At 38.6% G+C, this 19,820-nt stretch overlaps 2 protein-coding genes across 8 annotated transcripts in view; both read right to left on the bottom strand.

Moving 5' to 3' along the window:
* LOC146494788 (paired box protein Pax-7-like) overlaps positions 1–19,820 on the bottom strand; it is a 106,096-nt gene that overhangs the window by 56,640 nt on the left and 29,636 nt on the right. For all 7 annotated transcript variants that reach the window (XM_085145080.1, XM_085145073.1, XM_085145079.1 and 4 more), the window contains one exon: positions 6,693–6,892. In XM_085145080.1, the coding sequence (XP_085001206.1) occupies positions 6,693–6,892 (200 nt within the window). The remainder of the gene's footprint in view (positions 1–6,692; positions 6,893–19,820) is intronic.
* The window catches only part of LOC146494790 (uncharacterized), a 57,400-nt gene that overhangs the window by 26,224 nt on the left and 11,356 nt on the right, over positions 1–19,820 (bottom strand). Inside the window, exon 2 of the mRNA XM_085145047.1 lies at positions 7,942–19,798. The gene's annotated coding sequence lies outside the window, so the exon portion shown is untranslated. The remainder of the gene's footprint in view (positions 1–7,941; positions 19,799–19,820) is intronic.

The following is a 19,820-nucleotide window of genomic DNA, read 5'->3' as shown; positions in this document are numbered from 1 at the left end:
CACACAGTGTTTCTCCGCAACTGCCTCGTTTGAGTTTTGGACGAAATGGATTCTGGGATATTGCATTTCGTCATTTCGAGCTGATTGGAGACCAAAACAGCCAATCAGATTTTTTTGCATCCAAGTCTGTGATTGGCTGGTTTTGTGGCACAAATATAACGGTGTAGAGAAAGAGTTGAGCGCGCAAGCAACACATTGCGAGCAAGTGCAAATGCAAAAACTGAGCGAGAGGGGCTGCTGTTGTGCATGTGTGTGAATAATAGCAAACACTGAAATACATTTTCTGCACGCAGCAATGAATTCTGTTCACTCAAATTCAACTTTTCTTTGCTCAAAATAAATTTCTCCTCAAAATGCAACACTTGCGCCTGCAAATTTTTTTTTACGTGCGCTCAGAATAGTGGCACAAAAATAACGCCATAGATAGTCCTTTTGTGAAATTTCTCACACAAGGCAAGATCCACAATCAAAAGCCTATATTTCATTGTTCCGAATATCTGAAACGATTCAGGACATATAACTTACTCTAAGCATTAATATATTGGGACATGCCATCATTTCAAAGGTAAAACTTCAGCAAATTAATGTTTGTAGTGTGTGTTTCTGTGAGTAAATAAGATTTTTGACTTTTAATTTTTGTTTTTATTTCAATTAAACTATACCACTCACATGATTTAACACAGGCATACTTAACACCTACGCATCTCTAGGGTCACAGCAGAAATCTTTGCATTGCTTGCAGCTTTCTACCTGCCCACTTTTTCCAGGAATCTTCTTTTTTCATTTAGTGCAAACGAAAATGTGACTTTTATGTAGAGAAGCTGATTTGGACTTCTATATCTGCAGAGCAGACTTAAATTATTACAACAGGCGTTGTTGCCTTGAGGTACTTGCGCAAAAAACGCAGAAGTAGATCATACGGTCTCACTACCTCTGCAGAAGAGACGTGACTGAAAGAAAACAGAATATGACCTATCATCATTTTAACATGATATCTTTGGGTTGCTTTCTAATGCAAGGATGCATAGATGTGGAATGTATATGTTTGTACATTTATAGATACATATTTCTGGCACATTTAGAGACATATTTAAGGCTCTGTGTGTGGAACCCATGTTCCATATTCCTAACTTTTCTCTCCCTTTTATCCTGCAGACCAATGCCTTGAACAGGGGTCTGAGGGGGTATTTTGTCCAAGCAGTTAAGATGGGGTTGATTGCCTATCTACGTGTCAGGTCCTTTTGTATCACATCCCTCAGTTGACATTGTCAATGAATAAATCTTTAAATATAAGACTCAATTTGGAAAATCTACTCTGGGACAAGAAACACTAAGTTTAAAACTTGCCATAGAGCCCTTTGGTTTGTAAGATTTCCTCAATAAGAAAGTGTCACTATAGTCAGGCTCTACACCATAATTAAAATGTTTATTTTCAGGAGTGGGACCACACCTCCAAACATGCTCCTTCCGGTTGTAATCTATATAGGTTTTCCCCAGTTCTGCAAACTGTTCATTCTCGTTCATTCCCCTCCCTCCCTCCTCGTTCTCAATTCTTTAACTTCTTCACTCCTATTTAGTACATGGAATCTGCTAGGCCTGGGAGCCATCGCCAGTCCCCTTCGAGGCCTTCCGTAAACCGCAGCTCAATTCATGTCCAAGCATTCGCCTTTACCTACTAAAACGGTGTCAAACCTAAAATGAGGACGTGGGCCCAGCTAGTGAATCAAGCCTAAAGGATAATGTACCAAAGTTATCCTTGGAATTCAAAACAAAAACTGAACTTCATATCAGTTGTGCCAACATCGCTGTGGAACAAGATAAAATCCATCATCCAAGGAAAGTCTCCACAAAACTCAATCCAGTGAGTGAAGACGGGGCTCTAGCTGTGGCCTCTGGAAGAAACACTCCCTAGGCTTCCTTTCCTCCTGCTATGGCAGACCACTCCTCCACAGTGGCGCCCTGTTCCACTCCTGTATTTGCTGACCTCTGTACCCTCCAACCACCCACCAAGAATGTCACTGCAGACCAGAGATGGGTCTGCAGTACAGTAACTGATTACAGTAACGCGTTACAAGTAATGCGTTACTGTAATCCGATTACTTTTTTCAAGTAACGAGCAAAGTAAGGGATTACTATTGCAAAAACGGTAATTAGATTACCGTTACTTTACCGTAGGAACGCTGCGTTACTGCGTTACTAAAACCGTGATTTTTTTTGCGAGAATGTGTCATGACAGTGATGTAAGCGAGTGCGACGTTCGTGACAACAGCTGTGTGCAGATCAACAATGGATAATATATCGAGTGCGGGAGAGAGTATGAGCATGCAGCGTTTAAAGCGTGGAAGTACTGACCTTATTTTGAGTTTGATTCCATAAAAAGTGACAAAAACATTAGCGTCCGTTGTGCGTGGGAAGAAAACTTTTTACAGCGAAAAAAACCCCCTAAACTTCCAAGCAAGCACCGAGTGCGCTACGACGTAATGGGAAATTCACAGAGAAACTCGCGGATTCTTCCACTGACCGCTGCGGCTCACCTGCACCAGGGCAAACCTCCACCTACCCTACTCCTGCTTTACAGGTGAAAATAGAGCAACAGGACCGCTAGTCTTTGACTTTATTTATTTTCTGCTGTGTTTTACTTGCATCTATTTGAAAGACTGAGTGTAAACACACACACACAAAAAATGTGCTGGAATGTGCAGAAAATAGGTTTAAATATTAAACAAATTTCTTCCAGTCAGAGAATATTGCATATAATTAAATTTTTGCTTGATGCATAAAGTTAAAAGATTAAAACTAATAAAACAAGTTTTAAAAAGGGACTTTTCCATTTGATTACATTTTGTATGATGGATTATGCAGATAAAAGTAGAATTGGGCTGAAAGATCTATCGCTTTATCACCTATTCAGGTTGTAAATCATGTTTTTAAACAGTAACTAAGTAACTAAGTAATTAATTACTTTTGAAAATAAGTAATCAGTAAAGTAACAGGATTACTTTTTGGGGAAGTAATCAGTAATTAGTTACTGATTACTTTTTTCAAGTAACTTGACCAACACTGCTGCAGAGTCTGCAGCAGTGTTGGCACACTGAAAAAATGAGATCACAGATACAAGCTGGGGAAATGAGCTTCCTCCTTAGATTGGATGGCTTCTCCCTTAGCGATAGGGTAAAGGGATTAGCGATCCAGGAGGGGCTCAGAGTAGAGCTGCTACTCTGAACAAAAGGACCCAGTTGAGGTGGTTCAGGCATCTGATGAGGATGCCTCTGGGAACAGTTTTCTGTGCATGTGCCCCCGGGAGGAAGTCCCAGGGCAGACCTAAGACATGCTGGACAGACTAAATCTATCAGCTGGCCTTGGAATGCATTGGTGTTCCCAGGAGAAGGCGGCTGGGGAGAGGAAGGTTTGGGCTTCTCTGCTTAGGCTGTTGCCCCCTCAACCAACCCCAGATAAGTGGAAGAAAATGGAAGGATGGATAGTTAAATTGAATTGACCTCAACAGCTGGTGAAGAGATGAATGCTTCCCTCCAAGGATGTGGACAAGTGGAAGAAGAAATCATCTGACAGATGACTAACACAAGCAGAGAAAGCCATCCTTTTGAACGATTTTAATTTTGATGTCACATCAAAAAAATCTCACATTTGGAACTAATTACAGCCACAGATTCAGTAATCCAAAAGAACAACACTGTGGATGCAGAGGCAGAGCAACTGCAGAGGAAAGTGTCAGCCTGTCTTAGCAACACAAAGCCCCCAACCTCCAGTATCACAGACTGTCTAACAAACAATGCTTCTGATCACATCTCATGCAACAGATTATACCCAGGGGAAACTATACCGAGTCAGTATGGTGTACCAGTGATACCTAAATAAGGGGGTATTTTTAAAGTTCATTGTCAGTGTGATCAATCAGTTACCTCCAACACCTCAAAGTTCCTGGCTTGAAGTTTGTGGAGAAAGGGAAAGATGCTGTGAGGGCAGAAGAAATAAGTGTCTCTTACAACATTGTCTGTCTTTACTTGTCTTCCAGCTACTGATTACATGGTAGTTTGTACACTGAAGAGAGTTAAAGAAGCAGGCACCCGATTGGTCGGTAATGAGGGTGGTCCTATTCTGAAGTGGAGTCACTGTGTAATTTCTTACAATGTCCACATATAAGGACCAGTACTAGAAACGTAGGTGTGTCATGGATTCCATAGGCACAACCCCGTTCATTTCCAATGATTCTGACCAATTATAATACATGTTTTTAGAACAAAATGGGTTGCTAATTGCAGCCATGCAAAATCAGTAATTTTGCATGGCTGCATTTTCTGTGCAAATATTGATAAATGAAATTTCAGTGACAATCATTCAAGCTGACTATAACTGGTTGTATTTTTTGTTTCTCCATGTTTATACATTAAGTAGTACTGAAACAATGATTTGATTTGACACACCACAAATATTTTTAGTTACAGTCTTTGCAGTTCTGTTTCCCATCACTATATCTCTACCATACAATGTATTAAGTATTTAATATTAATATATTTTTTTGAAACCTTTCATGGCCTCAGCTTAAGGACACAGAAATAGTATTCAAATGTAGTGTAAAGTTATAACTAGGCCTACTTAACTGTGCCATTATCCAAAGTTACAAATTTTGTCAACATGAATGAGAAATAGTTAGCTTCAAAACAAGTTAGAAGGTGGGCATTGAGTTGGATTTTTTTTTAAATTTGTACTCCAGTAACTTATTCTGTGAGTAGGATGGACGTAAGATGACCATTGTCAAGTCGAGGCATACAGATAATTCTGAGGTCGGCATTTATGACCTAAGTGGCAGGCATGGAGGAGTTTCCATGCCACGCTGGTTTCTCATTGTCTCAGTTTTCTGTGACTTGATTGAGCCACTTTGCAGTTATGGCTTAAAGTTCCCCTGAGAGCGAAGACTTCCATGATCTGCTCTGATTTTTACAATGAGTGGTAGACTCTAAACTGGTGGGAAAAACAAATTCCAGCCAAGAATCTGGGAGTGAGACATGCAAGAGGAATGCAGCACCCACCCTACTGCTGAAAACTTACAGCTGTTGTTAGAACTCTACAATATTTTCCCAAACACAACTGAGGCACTGTGAAGCTGTCAAACAGAGACCAAAGCCAGTTTCCTTAGTGGAGATGTGAACAGCTGGCAGAGTCTCCAGAAGTTAGAGAGAGTTAGTCTTGCACACTGAACAAATATATAAAACACTGTGAAAAAGTCTCACACCTCATTTCTTTATATTTTGCTAAGAATATGGGAAATGTACAGTGATGTACTGAAAACAAACATACTTGAAAGTACAGAGTTTGTACAATTCTCATGAGATTAAAAGTCAGTATTTGTATGACCAACTTTATTGTTCATCACAGCTTGAACTGTTTTTGGCAGCCATGCCAATCAGAAACTTTGCGTCGGGGTCAAAATCTGACAGTACTTTACTGCATTCATAATTGAAATGCAGCCAGTAGTTCTTCTTTAATGTGGCATACCAGAACATTCTCTCCCACTTTCCCTTCCTTATAAATGGCTTCTTGACCATCACCTTTGTTGAGCAATAGATGAATCAACTGAAGGACCAGAACTGTCTCTCAGGTCCTGTGTCAGGTCATTTTGTCCTGTTATGGACATTTCTTATATATTTCATCTACTTTAGATTCCTTTTAAGACGTCCTATTTTTTGTACTCTAGATGTCCAGTTTCCTCATTTTTTAAGGATTCACTCCAAAGCAAGCTGGTGAGCAAATCGATCTTTAATGATAACCTTCTTGGTGCAAAAATACAATTTTACACCTGCCAACCTGTGTTATCATTAACACAATGATATGAAAGCAAATAATGTATTTTTGTAACAAGCTACTTAGTTTGTTCATTGTGGAGAGTGTGTTTGGGAGAAATTGCCCCACCACTGAGAAAATCATATTTTGTTGGAACTGTTTTGCACCTTGTTTTTTCACTGTAAATAACCTCACTGTAACTGTTCAGGAAGTCTTGTGACTGGGTTCTGTTACTGTGCCATTTGGCAAACCCGACAGACACAACACTGGTTCATCCTTTGAGTTAGGTGCCTTTTTATGTTTGAATGACACATAGGTCAGAGTTAGCATGCAAAACACATCTGAATATGTTCAATGGAATAGGAAAATTTAGTTAAAGAGAATTTAAAAAAAAAAAAAAAACTTTGGAAGGTTTCTAGAAACCTGAAAAACCTTTGTTCATTTTTAAAAATGACTGGACAGTCTTGCTAATTAAAAGCAAAATATAAAGAAACAAGTGATGGCTCAAGACTTCTGAATAGTACAGCAAGTTAGTAGAATATAGTAGAATGCTGCATAGTCAGCAGTAAAGGTTCTAACCAGTCTGTGTGATTTTAAAAAAGCAAATATTTTACTAATTAATCTACTAAGAATGTTGCTGCATTGTGTTAGACGACACACAGGTTCTCAATAAAAAACATTATTCATGTTCTTATAGAGATGCTCTCTATCAGTGCCTCAGTTCAAGTAGTGAGTTTCAACATTTAAAAAGAGTAAGTGTGTCTTTGTGTGTGGGTTTAATGTTAAAGAAAAAAAAGAGATCAAGGATGGAATGAAAAATAGACAGATGAAGGGTGTAACGCGTGGCTGGAGAGATCTATGGATTAATGGATAGTTGAATACTAATGCATTACCTGGACCCTGGCCTCAGTAAGTTTTGTTCTCTGGGCCAGCTCCTCTCTAGTGTAAATATCAGGATAATGTGTTCTTTCAAAAGCCTTCTCCAGCTCCTCCAGCTGCTCCGCTGTGAAAGTAGTCCGACTCCTACGCTGTTTCCTCTTCAGTGGAAGGTCAGGCTCTGATTCCACGTCTGACGATTCATCCATCCGGCTGCCTGAATAAGCACAAGGTAAATACGAAGGTATTTAGAGCATTTAGGAAGACTTTAGTTATCATATTTTTGTGAATATGTATTAATGCAGAATATTCACAGGACAACTGAGAATTACAAACAAATTGCCAAAATTTATAGTTGCAATGGGATGCTAACCATAACCTCATATTTAAAAGTCATTAGCATAAAGTTTGAACTTCCATGAAAATACCCTCTCTTGATTAACTAATTTGAAATGCTGTTAATTTATAAAGTCTGCTCTCAAAACAAAGGTTCCGCTTCAGGTTCCTTTATCTGTTCCTTTTTGTTAAACCTTGTTGTTTTACATTTTGGAATCAGAAACCTTTGCCCAGAAGAAAGAAACTGAAACTCACTATGCAAAGGATGGTCAATTAAACCACTTATTAATTAAGAAGAACAAGATAAGTCTTTACACTATTACTTTGATATTATTCAGTAAAATGACCTGAAATGCACTGAAACATAATTACCATTTCATGGTAATGTACAGGGTGGGCCATTTATATGGATACACCGTAATAAAATGGGAATGGTTGGTGATATTAAAGTCCTGTTTGTGGCACATGAATATATGTGAGGGGGCAAACTCCTCAAGATGGGTCGTGACCATGGTGGCCATTTAGAAGTCGGCCATCTTGGATTCAACTTTTTCAATAAGAAGAGGGCCATGTGACACATCAAACTTATTGGTAATGCCACAAGAAAAACAATAGTGTGCTTGGTTTCAATGTAACTTTATTCTTTCATGAGTTATTTACAAGTTTCTGACCACTTATAAAATGTGTTCAATGTGCTGCCCATTGTGTTGGACTGTCAATGCAACCCTCTTCTCCCACTCTTCACACACTGATAGCAACACCGCAGGAGAAATGCCAGCACAGGCATCCAGTATCCGTAGTTTCAGGTGCTGCACATCTCGTGTCTTCACACCATAGACAATTGCCTTCAGATGACCCCTAAGATAAAAGCCTAAGGGGGTCAGATCGGGAGACCTTGGGGGCCATTCAACTGGCCCGCGATGACCAAACTTAGCAAGCAGTTTGCTAACTGTAGCATGGGAGATGGGTGGTCTCGTAGGATGTCTTGCATTGAAATCTGCTGCAATGACCCGATTACTGCGTTTACCAGATATCAACACAATTTTGATCCGCTCCTCACGTGTTAACCTCTTCGACATGTCAATGGCTGTGAACAAAGTTACTTGTAAATAACTCATGAAAGAATAAAGTTACGTTGAAACCAAGCAGCACGGTGGCACGGTGGTTAGCACGAAGGTCCTGAGTTCCATTCCACCATCAGGCCGGGGTCTTTCTGTGTGGAGTTTGCATGTTCTCCCCGTGTTTGCGTGGGTTCCCTCCGGGTACTCCGGCTTCCTCCCACCGTCCAAAGACATGCAACTTGTGGGGATAGGTTAATTGGATAATTCAAATTGCCACTAGGTGTGAATGTGCGAGTGAATGCGAGTGCGAATGGTTGTCTGTCCCTGTGTGCTGGCCCTGCGACAAACTGGCGACCTGTCCAGGGTGTACCACGCCTCTCGCCCTAAGACAGCTGGCATAGGCTCCAGCGCCCCCCGTGACCCTGAAAAGGATAAGCGGAAGCGAATGGATGGATGAAACCAAGCACACCATTGTTTTTCTTGTGACATTACCAATAAGTTTGATGTGTCACATGGCCCTCTTCCTATTGAAAAAACAAAAGTTGTATCCAAGACGGCCAACTTCTAAATGGCCACCATGGTCACCACCCATCTTCAGGAGTTTGCCCCCTCACATATACTCATGTGCCACAAACAGGACTTTAATATCACCAACCATTCCCATTTTATTACGGTGTATCGATATAAATGGCCCACCCTGTAGGTAATGTAGCTCAGGAGGTAGAGCAGGTCGAACGATTCCTGGCTCCCCCAGTCTGCATACCAAATATCCATGGGCAAGATACTAACCCCGACTTGCTCTCCGATGCATCCATCGGAGTATGAATGCGTATGAGTGCATATTAGTTAGAAAGTACTGACAAAGCATAGAGTGCTTGTGTGAGGGGGTGTGTGTGGGTGAATGCGGCGTGTTGTATACAGCGCTTTGAGTACTCCAGGAGATTAGAAAAGCACTATATAAGAATCCACCTCGGTCCACCCACTAAAGGTTGGAAGAAAGGAACCTCCAGCAGATCCAGACTCAGGCAGGGCCAGCCATAGTGACAAAAGACTCGGTATGGAAGAGAGTCCAAGAATTATAATAATTAATGATTAAATGCAGATTGGTATATAAACACACAGTTATTAAAAATTGCAGCACAACTAAGGGAGGATTCAGGGTCACCTGATCCAGCTATAACCATATGCTTTATCAAGGGAAAGCTTTAAACCTAATCTTGAAAGTAGAGAGGGTATCTGTCTCCTGACTCCAAACTGGGAACTAGTTCCACAGAAGATTGGCCTGAAAGCTGGAGGCTCTGCTTCCCATTCTACTTTTAAACATTCTAGGAACCACAAGTAAGCCTGCAGTCTAGTCAAAGACATCTACTGGGAGTCAGGAAGTCTTTAGGGCAACCTGATAATAATGAATGACAGTAGTCCACCCTAGAAGTAATAAATGCATGAACTAGTTTTTCATCATCACTCTGAGACAGGATGTTTCTAAGTGTTGAGAAGTTGCAGAAATGTAATGCAGTTCTACATACCTGTGTAATATACACATTGAAGGGCATACCTGGTCAAAAATAATTGATTCCTCACATTATTACTGGACACCAAGGTAATGTTATCCAGATTATTTGGTTGAACACCATATTTCTAAGATATTTATTTAGGGCAGAGTAAGACAAGATGACATGAGACAAGGCGAGATACGATACAATCTGATGATAAAAAATGATAAGATAGCCTTTATTAGTGCCACAGTTGGGAAATTCACATCCTCAGTTTTATCTGAATTTAGAAACAAGAAACTGGTGATCTTCATGTCTTTATGTCTTTAAGACATTCCAGTAGTTTAACTAAATGGTTATGTATGATTTGTCTGGCTTCATGGATAGATAGAGCAGAATATAATCTGCATAGCAATGAAAATGTATGCTATGCCTTGCTATACTACATGCTTACCGTAAGCATGTAGTATTTACAGTTTTTCTCACATCACTATCAACCTTTGCACAGCAGTTAGTGTATTTCTCAAAACAATTGGTGCAAACTGCAAAACCTAGTGGATAATTTGTAAAAGCAGGTCACTTGCTCAAAATCGATAATCCAGTCCTCAAAAGCAAGTACTCATGTCAATGAAACTGCCAGTGTCATCAAAATGAGAAGTCGTGACACCATCTTTATTAACAAGATAGTCAAGAGGCTTTGTCATGTTTTCATCATGACAGTGTACAGTATTCTCTCAGTGTTTTCCAATGCAAAAAAAGGTCAGAACTCAGTGACACTACCTGAAAATGCTAAAGACAGCACTATACACTTTTTGCACAGCCATTTACAGTAATGTATACTAAACATGAGATATTATGAGATGTTGGATTACTGTCCAGCACTATACATACCTGTTCTCCCTATGAAATGCTTGAATGATTGAATTCACAGTGGTTCTTCCAACATTTGGTTGCACCCTCTGACCAGCCTCATCCATTGTGAGGCCGTGATTGTCAACATGGTCAACATGTTGCCCTAATTACATTAGGAATCTGCATCTGCATCCTCACCCCTATTCCATGATGCTGACCTTCCATTTCTGTGTCACAGAATTGTAGAAATGGTACACACTATGTCCTGCTCGGTTCATATATGCTTGCCAATTGAGGGTTCATGAGATTGAAGTGGCTTGTCATTGCTTACAACTAATACTTCACATACCTCCTTGTCAGTGAAAGCTGAAATTCACCTGAGAGAAATTGTTCAATTTAGGAGACATTTCCAGGAAAAATTAAAACAAAAGGTATAAAATTTGCTTGACAGAATTTGATAACTAATTCAACAATGTTGTATGAAATGACTCAAGCAATGAAATGAAGACTATTAGTTTTATTGGGAACGACTATTCAGCATCCAAAAGTAGAGTTCATTAAAACGGCAGAGAATTGTATGAAAGCAACTGATACATGTCCAAGAGCATTTACAATTTGTTCAGAGGAAGGAGAAATTACTACTATGATGTGCACAAATGACTAAATTTTGTGGAGGTTACACTAATGGTTTTGAGAATTTTCCTTCTGATCTGAGAAAAGCACCAAAGCAACTGAGAAAAACTGTAAATGAAATTGGTCCTAGCATGGAACTCTGTGGACCTCCATAGCATAAAGGGAATAAATTTTCCAAACTCAGTCTGAGATAAGATAAGATAAACCTTTATTAGTCCCACATGTGCTACATTTGTTTGGCCACAGCAGAAAGTGGACAGTACAAATTTAAGAGCAGCAAAAATTAAGAAAAAAAATTGAATAGAATAAAATACTATACAAAATAAAATAAAATTCTATAAAAAATAGAATAAAGTACTATACAATAGATAGATAGAAAATATGTCAAGATTACGGTTGTTCACAGACATTACAGTTGTTCTTTCAAGATAAAGTGAAACAGCTGCTACATCCTCTACAAAATGCCATGTGTAGAATCGGTTTCAGTAACAACGGAATTATTTCTCTTTAAAACATAAACACAGTCTGGTGATAAGTAAGAAGATGTTGAAGACATGGTGCAATCTGGTCATAAGGATAAACTACACAAACATGGAATAGTTGGCTGGATTTGTGGGTTAAACCTTATACTATAAAATTCTAAATTCAGATGTGAAGTATGATGAACGATAGAAATGTGTGAGAATTGTCAGAACAGTTGACCCTCAATCTGTGACTGTGACAGTGAGTTTGCACAGAAGTTAAGGCATGAACAGCACATTAGCAGAATAACAGCTACGTTAGTGTGCTTAGCACTAGGGTGCAAGGATTTTCAGTCTGTCAGTGTTCAGAGTGGTTGGGCAGTAAGACTCAAGAAGATGGACCTAAGATACATCCACAAGCATGAAGTAACACAAAGGACAAGCAGTAATGAAGCCTGTGTAGATGGCTCACTCTGTTCCATGAGAGTCAAATGTGCGAGGCCTTTAAAGACCAAAAATATCCTGATGACAAGTGTTCTGTCACAACACTGACGATTTAGTCTTAAATACTTATCAGATATTCCATTGTAATTCAGTACTCAACACTGACTGTGAGCTCTGGCTGTGGATATTTCCTGGTTATTGATTTTTTTGTACGAACTGAATTCAGCTAATTTAGTTCAACGCATTCAGAAGTTGGTCTTGGTGGTAAAATAAAAAAGAAAAGGCCTGTTAAACTGACTTGGACAACTACAGGGTCGACTATGAAGTTTAATTAAACAAGGAATTACGGGATTAGTGTGAGGTTCACAGTACAGGCCACTGGAAGAGTCTCAGGGAGAATATGTTTTTGTATTCCCCCTAACTCCCACCCCCCAACCCTCTGCCAAACACTCCCACTAGAGAATTGTCAATGGATTACATGTGGCCACAGGACATGCTGCTGCATTAATTAAATCAATTCTTTCAAAATTTAGTCTCTTCTAAGGTTTGTTTTCCTAAAGACCAAGGTAAAAAATAATAATGAAAAAATTATATTTATACTTCTCCACATTTCTAAAGTAAGTCTCAATATACCGTATGTGTTTTATTTGTAGCTGGTAGGTTTGTGAAGGAGTGGGGTAGGAAGGATTGCTGCAAAGCAATTTGGCACTAACTCAGCGTGACAACACTTGAGGCCACTGGGATCACTTTCCAAAAGGCACCTCAGAGTCCTCGGGGTGCTGCTGTGACAGGATAGACTATTTGTTTTCCCTCCACATGCTGCTGGATTTAGGGCAAGAGAAGGGCAGAGGTGGCAGCAAAGGAGGAATGTGAAAGAAAAGAAGCATCCTCGCTGAGAAAACTGGCTAGAAGCTTGCATTTTTTTCTTGTATACCTACTTTTTTTTATTCACCTTACTACCAAAGCAGTTACTTTAAGGCTGATGGTTTTTGTAACAGCAAAGATGATGAGCAGTATTTTTCCACTAAGTGCACTACACAATAGTAGCAATACTTGCAGACTGTTTGTGTCTGTCCAGGTTGTGAGATCATTCTGTTGCTTTGATTTCTGACATCAAGCCGTTTCACTGAAGAAGAACATGATGTAGAGTGTGTCAGATATGGAAACATAATTAAAACTTTTAGAAGTACTTTTTATAGTACCACAATTTGGTAATTAGCAAATGTTTATTAGTATTTATCAGTATACCAAAACAATCTCTTTGTCTCTATCTGTATTTATCTGTGTATTTTAAAATAAATGTGTTTCATGTATATATTTGGTAGATGGAGTGGAACTTCCTGAATATGGCACCTTTTGGCTCTAACGATTAGGTAAGTTCTGATCATACATGTCTATAAAATTGTGTGCTATATAAATGCCAGTCTGCTTTCATGTACCATTCCCACCACTACAGGCAATTTAGTCAGTAACACAAAGTATTTTAGTGACAAATAAGCTCCATAAACTGCATGAAAATTACAATCAAAAGGATGAGGAACTGTATCTATAATTCAACTTGAATTTGTCTCCAGAGTACAGATTGCACATAAAATACACCACATGAGAATTAATTTATATTAATTTATATAAGGCTGTAACTCACTGAAATAAAAAGACTGCATAGCACAGTGTGATCTGCAGTGTTGCAAATGGCATCTTGAACATCATTGGAGGTTTGGTATCACATGCTAGCAGCAGCTCCATGTTTGCTTTGGAAAGCAGCACAATAAGAATCCCCAGCATGGATGAGACTAAAGTTTGACAGGCCGGTGGATCAGGAGGGTCAGCTCCTCTTTTCAGCTGATAATGGAAAGCAGAGATTATGGTAATGAGACAGACGCCTAGAGCCGATAGAGGGGCTAAACCTGGACTTCATCTTTGTCCACGCCAGATCTCCCGATTGGCATGCTATGACTTATCTGTAGAATGGGAGTGTGATTTAGCTCCCCAGACACATGCACCCTCACACATTCACACACAGGGTTACACATGTGCAGCTATAACAAACACAAGAAGAGCCGCGTTTTTGTTACAGAGTGAATACAACCAGCACTGAAACACATCCAAGCTTTTATGTTTTATCTTTCATTGCACACAACAACATGCAGTGCATCTCCCTTGGGAAAGTCACAAAGAAAGTGCTGTATGGATGTGTGTGTGTGTGTGTGTGTGTGTGTGTGTGTGTGTGTGTGTGTGTGTGTGTGTGTGTGTGTGTGTGTGTGTGAGAATGGGTGAATGGGGCCATATAGCTATATTTAAAGGATCGTTCTAAAACTGAATCACCTTGATCCAGATGTTTCAGTTAGGTTATGATGAAAAACGTCTGCTAGAGCTTCATGCAATTTTCCTAATGGGATACCCGTAATAAGATAAATCCATTATATAATACATTATGAAAAATGTACATATTTAAATATACTTTTAGGTGGGAAAACATTTTGTACATTTTCTTCTAACAATAATAGGCCCATGCAATAAGCCCATGAACATTTTTTTTATTACAGTATGTCCTTTCTTGAGAATTTTATTTCCTATTATTGAGGGGTATGTTTAACACAAGGAAAGAAAAACACAAAGAAAAAAGAAGAGGATTTGTCGTTTTGTTTTTGTTTTTGTTTTATTTTTTTGCCTATGACTAATTTAAAGTAGCCTTTAAAATATACAACTTGTCTTTTTTTAATAAAGAAATTTTGGTAAATATATTATTTTACATTTTCATAACATAAAATTGGCATATGTTTATAAAATGTTTTTTATAAACAAATCACAAATTTTATGTTTGCGTATTATTTTTACTGTATCATTGAATATATTTGTAATAATCTTTAACTATATGAAGCAAACTATTCCAATCATTAGGCTTACTAAATGTAGACGTGAAAGCTAACTGTCATATGTTTGCAGAGGTATAAACAGCTGTTTGGGGTTCACAGAAAAGGCCTTCTAAGACATTAATATTTTGATATGACAGATATAATGCAAGACATTTGCTGAAAGAATGCAGTGTGAAAACAGTCAGTCTGATGGACAATAGTCATGATATTGTTCCCCATTTTGACCAAGACATGGGTACAAAGACTAACTGCTCTGGAGAGCTACATGAAACTAATTATGGGTCATTGTGAAAATCATATTAGTTCCAGTGTAATTACACCCAGGATCTGCTTTCAGTTCAGCTCAATAGTCTCTGACCAGTTAAACAGACTGTTGGCTCAACAGTTAATGAATTTTATTATCGAAAACAACGTTTTTTTTTCTCAGAATAGAAAGTTAATGTTGCTGTTTGGTCCTCTGCTGTTGTGTTTGCATGTGTCAGAAATAAATGGTCTATTAGCATCTCTCTTTTGTTCACTGTCTCAATTTATTTACAGCCTGCTTAGGCTATGGGCACACCTGAGAACAACAATCATCTGCAAAGAAAGAAATGCCTGAAATCATCTAGCACTTAGCACGTCTTTACAAACCATAGTCACAGAGTAATTATGGTACATGGACTGACAATAATATAGTGCTTTTCTACTCTCCCATTTCATTCGGAGCTACAGCCACCCCAAAATGACATGATCCATACAGCACTTTGCTAAGACACAGCCACACTGATTCTCACATTGGGGGCAACTTAGGGTTTAGTATCTTGCTGAAGGACACTTTGACAGACCTTCTGATATGTAAATCACACACGCACACAAAAGAAAATACAATACCGACAATACAGATAGATCCACATAATTATGGAGTCTGCCATAATATTACTAAGATATATTTTAAAGCAGGAAAACCTAACTCTGTCAATACCACAGTGAGACTATACCATTAGCAAATCTTAATTTAATGGCACACTTTTAAGTTTTAGTCATGTGATCTAATGGATACTGTAGCAGCTTAGCATAGAAAGGATTTCCTTCATCTGTATAGTTTCTACCATTTATTCCATATACCAGCTCTAATGGACTAATTAAAAAAAGAGGGTACAAAGTTCTACTTGCTGATTTGTTCTTATCCTATGCAGCTAAACAGATTTAGGAGGTGTATGAACAAATGGGAATAAAGTGAAATGGAGAGGTGCTGGCTGTGGCTGTGGTTAGCCATCCTGTCTTAGCACAAAGTAGACTTCTCTTAAATAACAGTTGCCCTGGAGCCCCCCGAGGCCTTTTGAGGGTGAGAGGTATAGAAGAAGCACCTCATCGGGGGGACATTGGACATAAAGGCAATAAAAGACCCTGTCACACTCTGCAAGATTTCAGTAAACACTTCCAAAATGATTTACTAAAGCTGTGCAGTGAGCAAAGTGCAGCCTGCATAATCGAGGATGAAGGAGGTCAAATGGTGCAGCGCTATGGCACAGAACAAAATATTCATGTTCATATTTTTAACTAATATTGTTTATGTGAAAGACTGAAATATAAGAATCTAAATGTTTCAGCATAGTTCATTTTGCAAGGTTAGACAATGCTCAGTCATTAGTATAAATGCATGTTAAATAAATGTTTACCAGCCAAAATAAACAGCAATTAAAGAACAATCCTCATTAAATGTTGCAAACTCTACTAAGAATATTTCTACAAGGAAGTCTTAGCTGCTTCTGTCCTGAATGTGTAAGTTTACTGTAAAATCAGCTAGAGGTTCATTTCATTTTTGCTGGGATGGCTCTTTTCATTTATGTATGCCTTTACCAACAATACAAGTCCTTGAATTGCTGGTTTAAACACTAAGCTAATTGAGGCCAAAGCCAAAGTTTGAAAAATTATTCAAAGAACACAACAGAAAATACAATATAATCTGCCAGTTGGCATCAGGAGCAGCTTTGTCAACAATGGCCTCAAATACAAACCCAAATGGGTAAAATCGAGCTGAAGCAGAGAAGCGCTGCGATGCTGTTGCGCCTCTGCACACTCTCCCATTCACACAGTTTAGTATTGTTCCTGCCATTGTTCCAATACAGCTCCCTCACAATAGTATTTAGTCACAACAAATGCAGCAAAAGTGTATAGTAAGCAGCATGAGTGGAGTGTGTGCAGCACAGGCCGTGTTAAAGCAGTGAGTAAAATATTTGCCAAAGGATTTAAAAACTCTGCACACTTTCTTTGAAAAATGAATGAAAAAAATCCCAACTTTTGTCATTTAACTATGGAAAAATATTTGACTGCATCCACAAAATATAGTCTCCCCGAAAGCTATGGGAGCTGTTACAGAAGCCTCATGGTTTGCACAAACGCTACACAGAACTGGCACTGAACTCAATCCAGCCCACACAAAGACGCTGGCTTTATCAGAGCATTATGTCTTAGCAAACTGCTATTAATGCAAAGTCTTTATCTTCTTTCCTCCCCAGGCACTGGCATGCATGTCTTTATTTAGTAGATAAAAAAATAGGCATAAACAAAAATTGCAGACTGTCAATATACATACTGATAGAGATTAGAGCTGGGAGCAAATATAATAATAAGAGGAACTCTTAAGATATTCTCGACACAGTAAAGCCTTCTGGACAGCTGCAGGCTTAAAGAAAGCAGAAAGTTTTAAAGAGTAACGGTATAATCTTATTTTGGAAGAAAGTAGATTAACAATCAGAGTGGTGCAAAGAAAATGAAGTGATTTGTGCTTGCTGACCATCTTTACAGATTTCGGTTAAAAAGCTCTGATGTGCTTGTAGGAGATGGAGGAACAGGTGAGGTTTTCCTTTGTACCATCTTTGCTCGTGCCACCATTGTGCAAATGTGGGTCATATGTCAAATGCTCTCTGAATTATACAGTCATAAATCAGTTTGATGTCAAATGTTTATAGCTCACAGTAAAAAATGGTCTTCACAGTTTGAGGACCAGGACTGCTTAGATTACTAATAGAAACTATTCCAGTTTTTCTTTTATGCAGAAGCAGCAATAATACTAAGCTTCTTTCATTTAATAAAATAACAAAATAATGATTTGAACTTCACCTCCAGATGGGTGCAAATGCACCCATCTCAAAAGCTAAACCTGTCAGGCTTCCCTAAGGATTTAACCATTAAGCTTACTGTTAAGGCCTATGATACAGAGCAATCAAACTGTAGTTTCTTAAAAAAAAAAAAAAAATCTACAAACAGGAGGAAATTTGTCAAACCAAACTACAGCATGAGTATTATGGTAAAAAAAAAAGAAAGAACAAATGCAACAGTGGGATTCACCTCAACACCTGGCTGGACAGCATCAGAATTTAGAGTGATTCATCAATTAATTGAAACGCTGGTGATTTGATCCTCAACTGCTCCAGACAAAGTGTCCTTGCATTCATTAGAGTGTGCGTGTGTCTAAAAAGCACTACATATTCCATTTACCATTTACACACATGCTATACTACCAATTCAAGGACTCAATCTTATTTACCGGGCCCCTTTAATATCTACTAAAGCTTATTGAGCACTGTATGGGCACTATTTTGACCTTTAGTTAGGAGTGGTCCGATTGAATTGTGGACCAATGTGCTGAAAATGTCTGATTTTCAGTATTGCAGAATATATGACTAGGCAAGGCAAGGCAATTTTATTTGCATAGCACACTTTCAGCACAAGGCAATTCAAGGTTTGCTTTACATGATTAAAATAAAACACATAAAATAGAACATAAATCACTTTAAAGGTAAAAATACAAGAAAACATTTACAAGAAAGCATTTATAAAACAATAATCAAGACAATAATTTATATGAAAAATTAAAAACAAACAAGTAGAGAGCCATAATAGGATCAGTTACTCATAAGCAAGTCTAAATAAGTAAGTTTTAATTTTAGACTTAAAAGAGTTCAGTGTCTCTGTAGCTTTGCATTCTTTGCATAGTGTGTTCCAGATGTGAGGAGCATAGAAACTAAAAGCTGCTTCTCCATGTTTAGTTCTGGTTCTAGCGACAGTCAGTAAACTAGAGCTGGAGGACCCGACTGATCTGGATGGTTTGTACCATGATAGCAGATCTCTAATGTACTCTGGTGCTAACCCATTCAAGGATTTATAAACTAATAAAAGCACTTTAAAGTCTATTCTCTGAGCTACAGGGAGCCAATGTAATGACTTTAGAACTGGAGTAATGTGCTCTATTTTCTTGGTTCTAGTGAGAACACGAGCAGCAGCGTTCGGGATGAGCTGCAGTTGTCTAATTGATTTTTTAGGTAAACCTGTGAAGATACTGTTATAGTAATCAAGGCGGCAAGAGATAAATGCATAGATGAGTTTTTCTAGGTCTCCTTGTGTCATCAGTCCTTTAATCCTAGAAATGTTCCTCAGGTGATAGAAGGCTGACTTTGTTATTACTTTTATGTTGCCCTGGAGGTTCAGGTCTGAGTCCATTATTACACCTACATTTCTGGCCTGGTCAGTAGTTTCTAGTTGGAGTTTAAGCTGATTACTGATATTTAGTTGATCTTTTTTGGCTCCAAAGATAAGTACTTCAGTTTTGTTATTGTTCAGTTGAAGGAAATTATGAGACATCCAGTTGTTAATTTGCTCAATGTATTTATTAAGAGTTTGGATAGGTTCAACATCACCTGGTGACATTGAGATATAAAGTTGAGTATCGTCTGCATAATTGTGGTAGTTGATATTATTGGTGGTTATAATCTAGCTTAAAGGGAGCATGCAAATGCTAAATAAGAGGGGCCCTATGATGGAGCCCTGGGGGACCCCGCATGTGATTTCTATATTTTGTGATGAAAATTGGATAATTCCTGTTCTTAAGGTAGGACTTGAACCAGTTGAGTGCTGTACCAGAGAGTCCGGCCCAGCTCTCTAGGCGTTCCAGTAATATATCATGATCAACGGTGTCAAACGCCACACTAAACTACCGTAGTAATCCAC

This window comes from Neolamprologus multifasciatus, chromosome 20 (assembly GCF_963576455.1).
Source record: "Neolamprologus multifasciatus chromosome 20, fNeoMul1.2, whole genome shotgun sequence".
In the NCBI taxonomy this organism is placed as follows: Eukaryota; Metazoa; Chordata; class Actinopteri; order Cichliformes; family Cichlidae; genus Neolamprologus; species Neolamprologus multifasciatus.
Note: the sequence above shows the minus strand (reverse complement) of the source record. Positions and strands in the feature narration are given on the sequence as shown.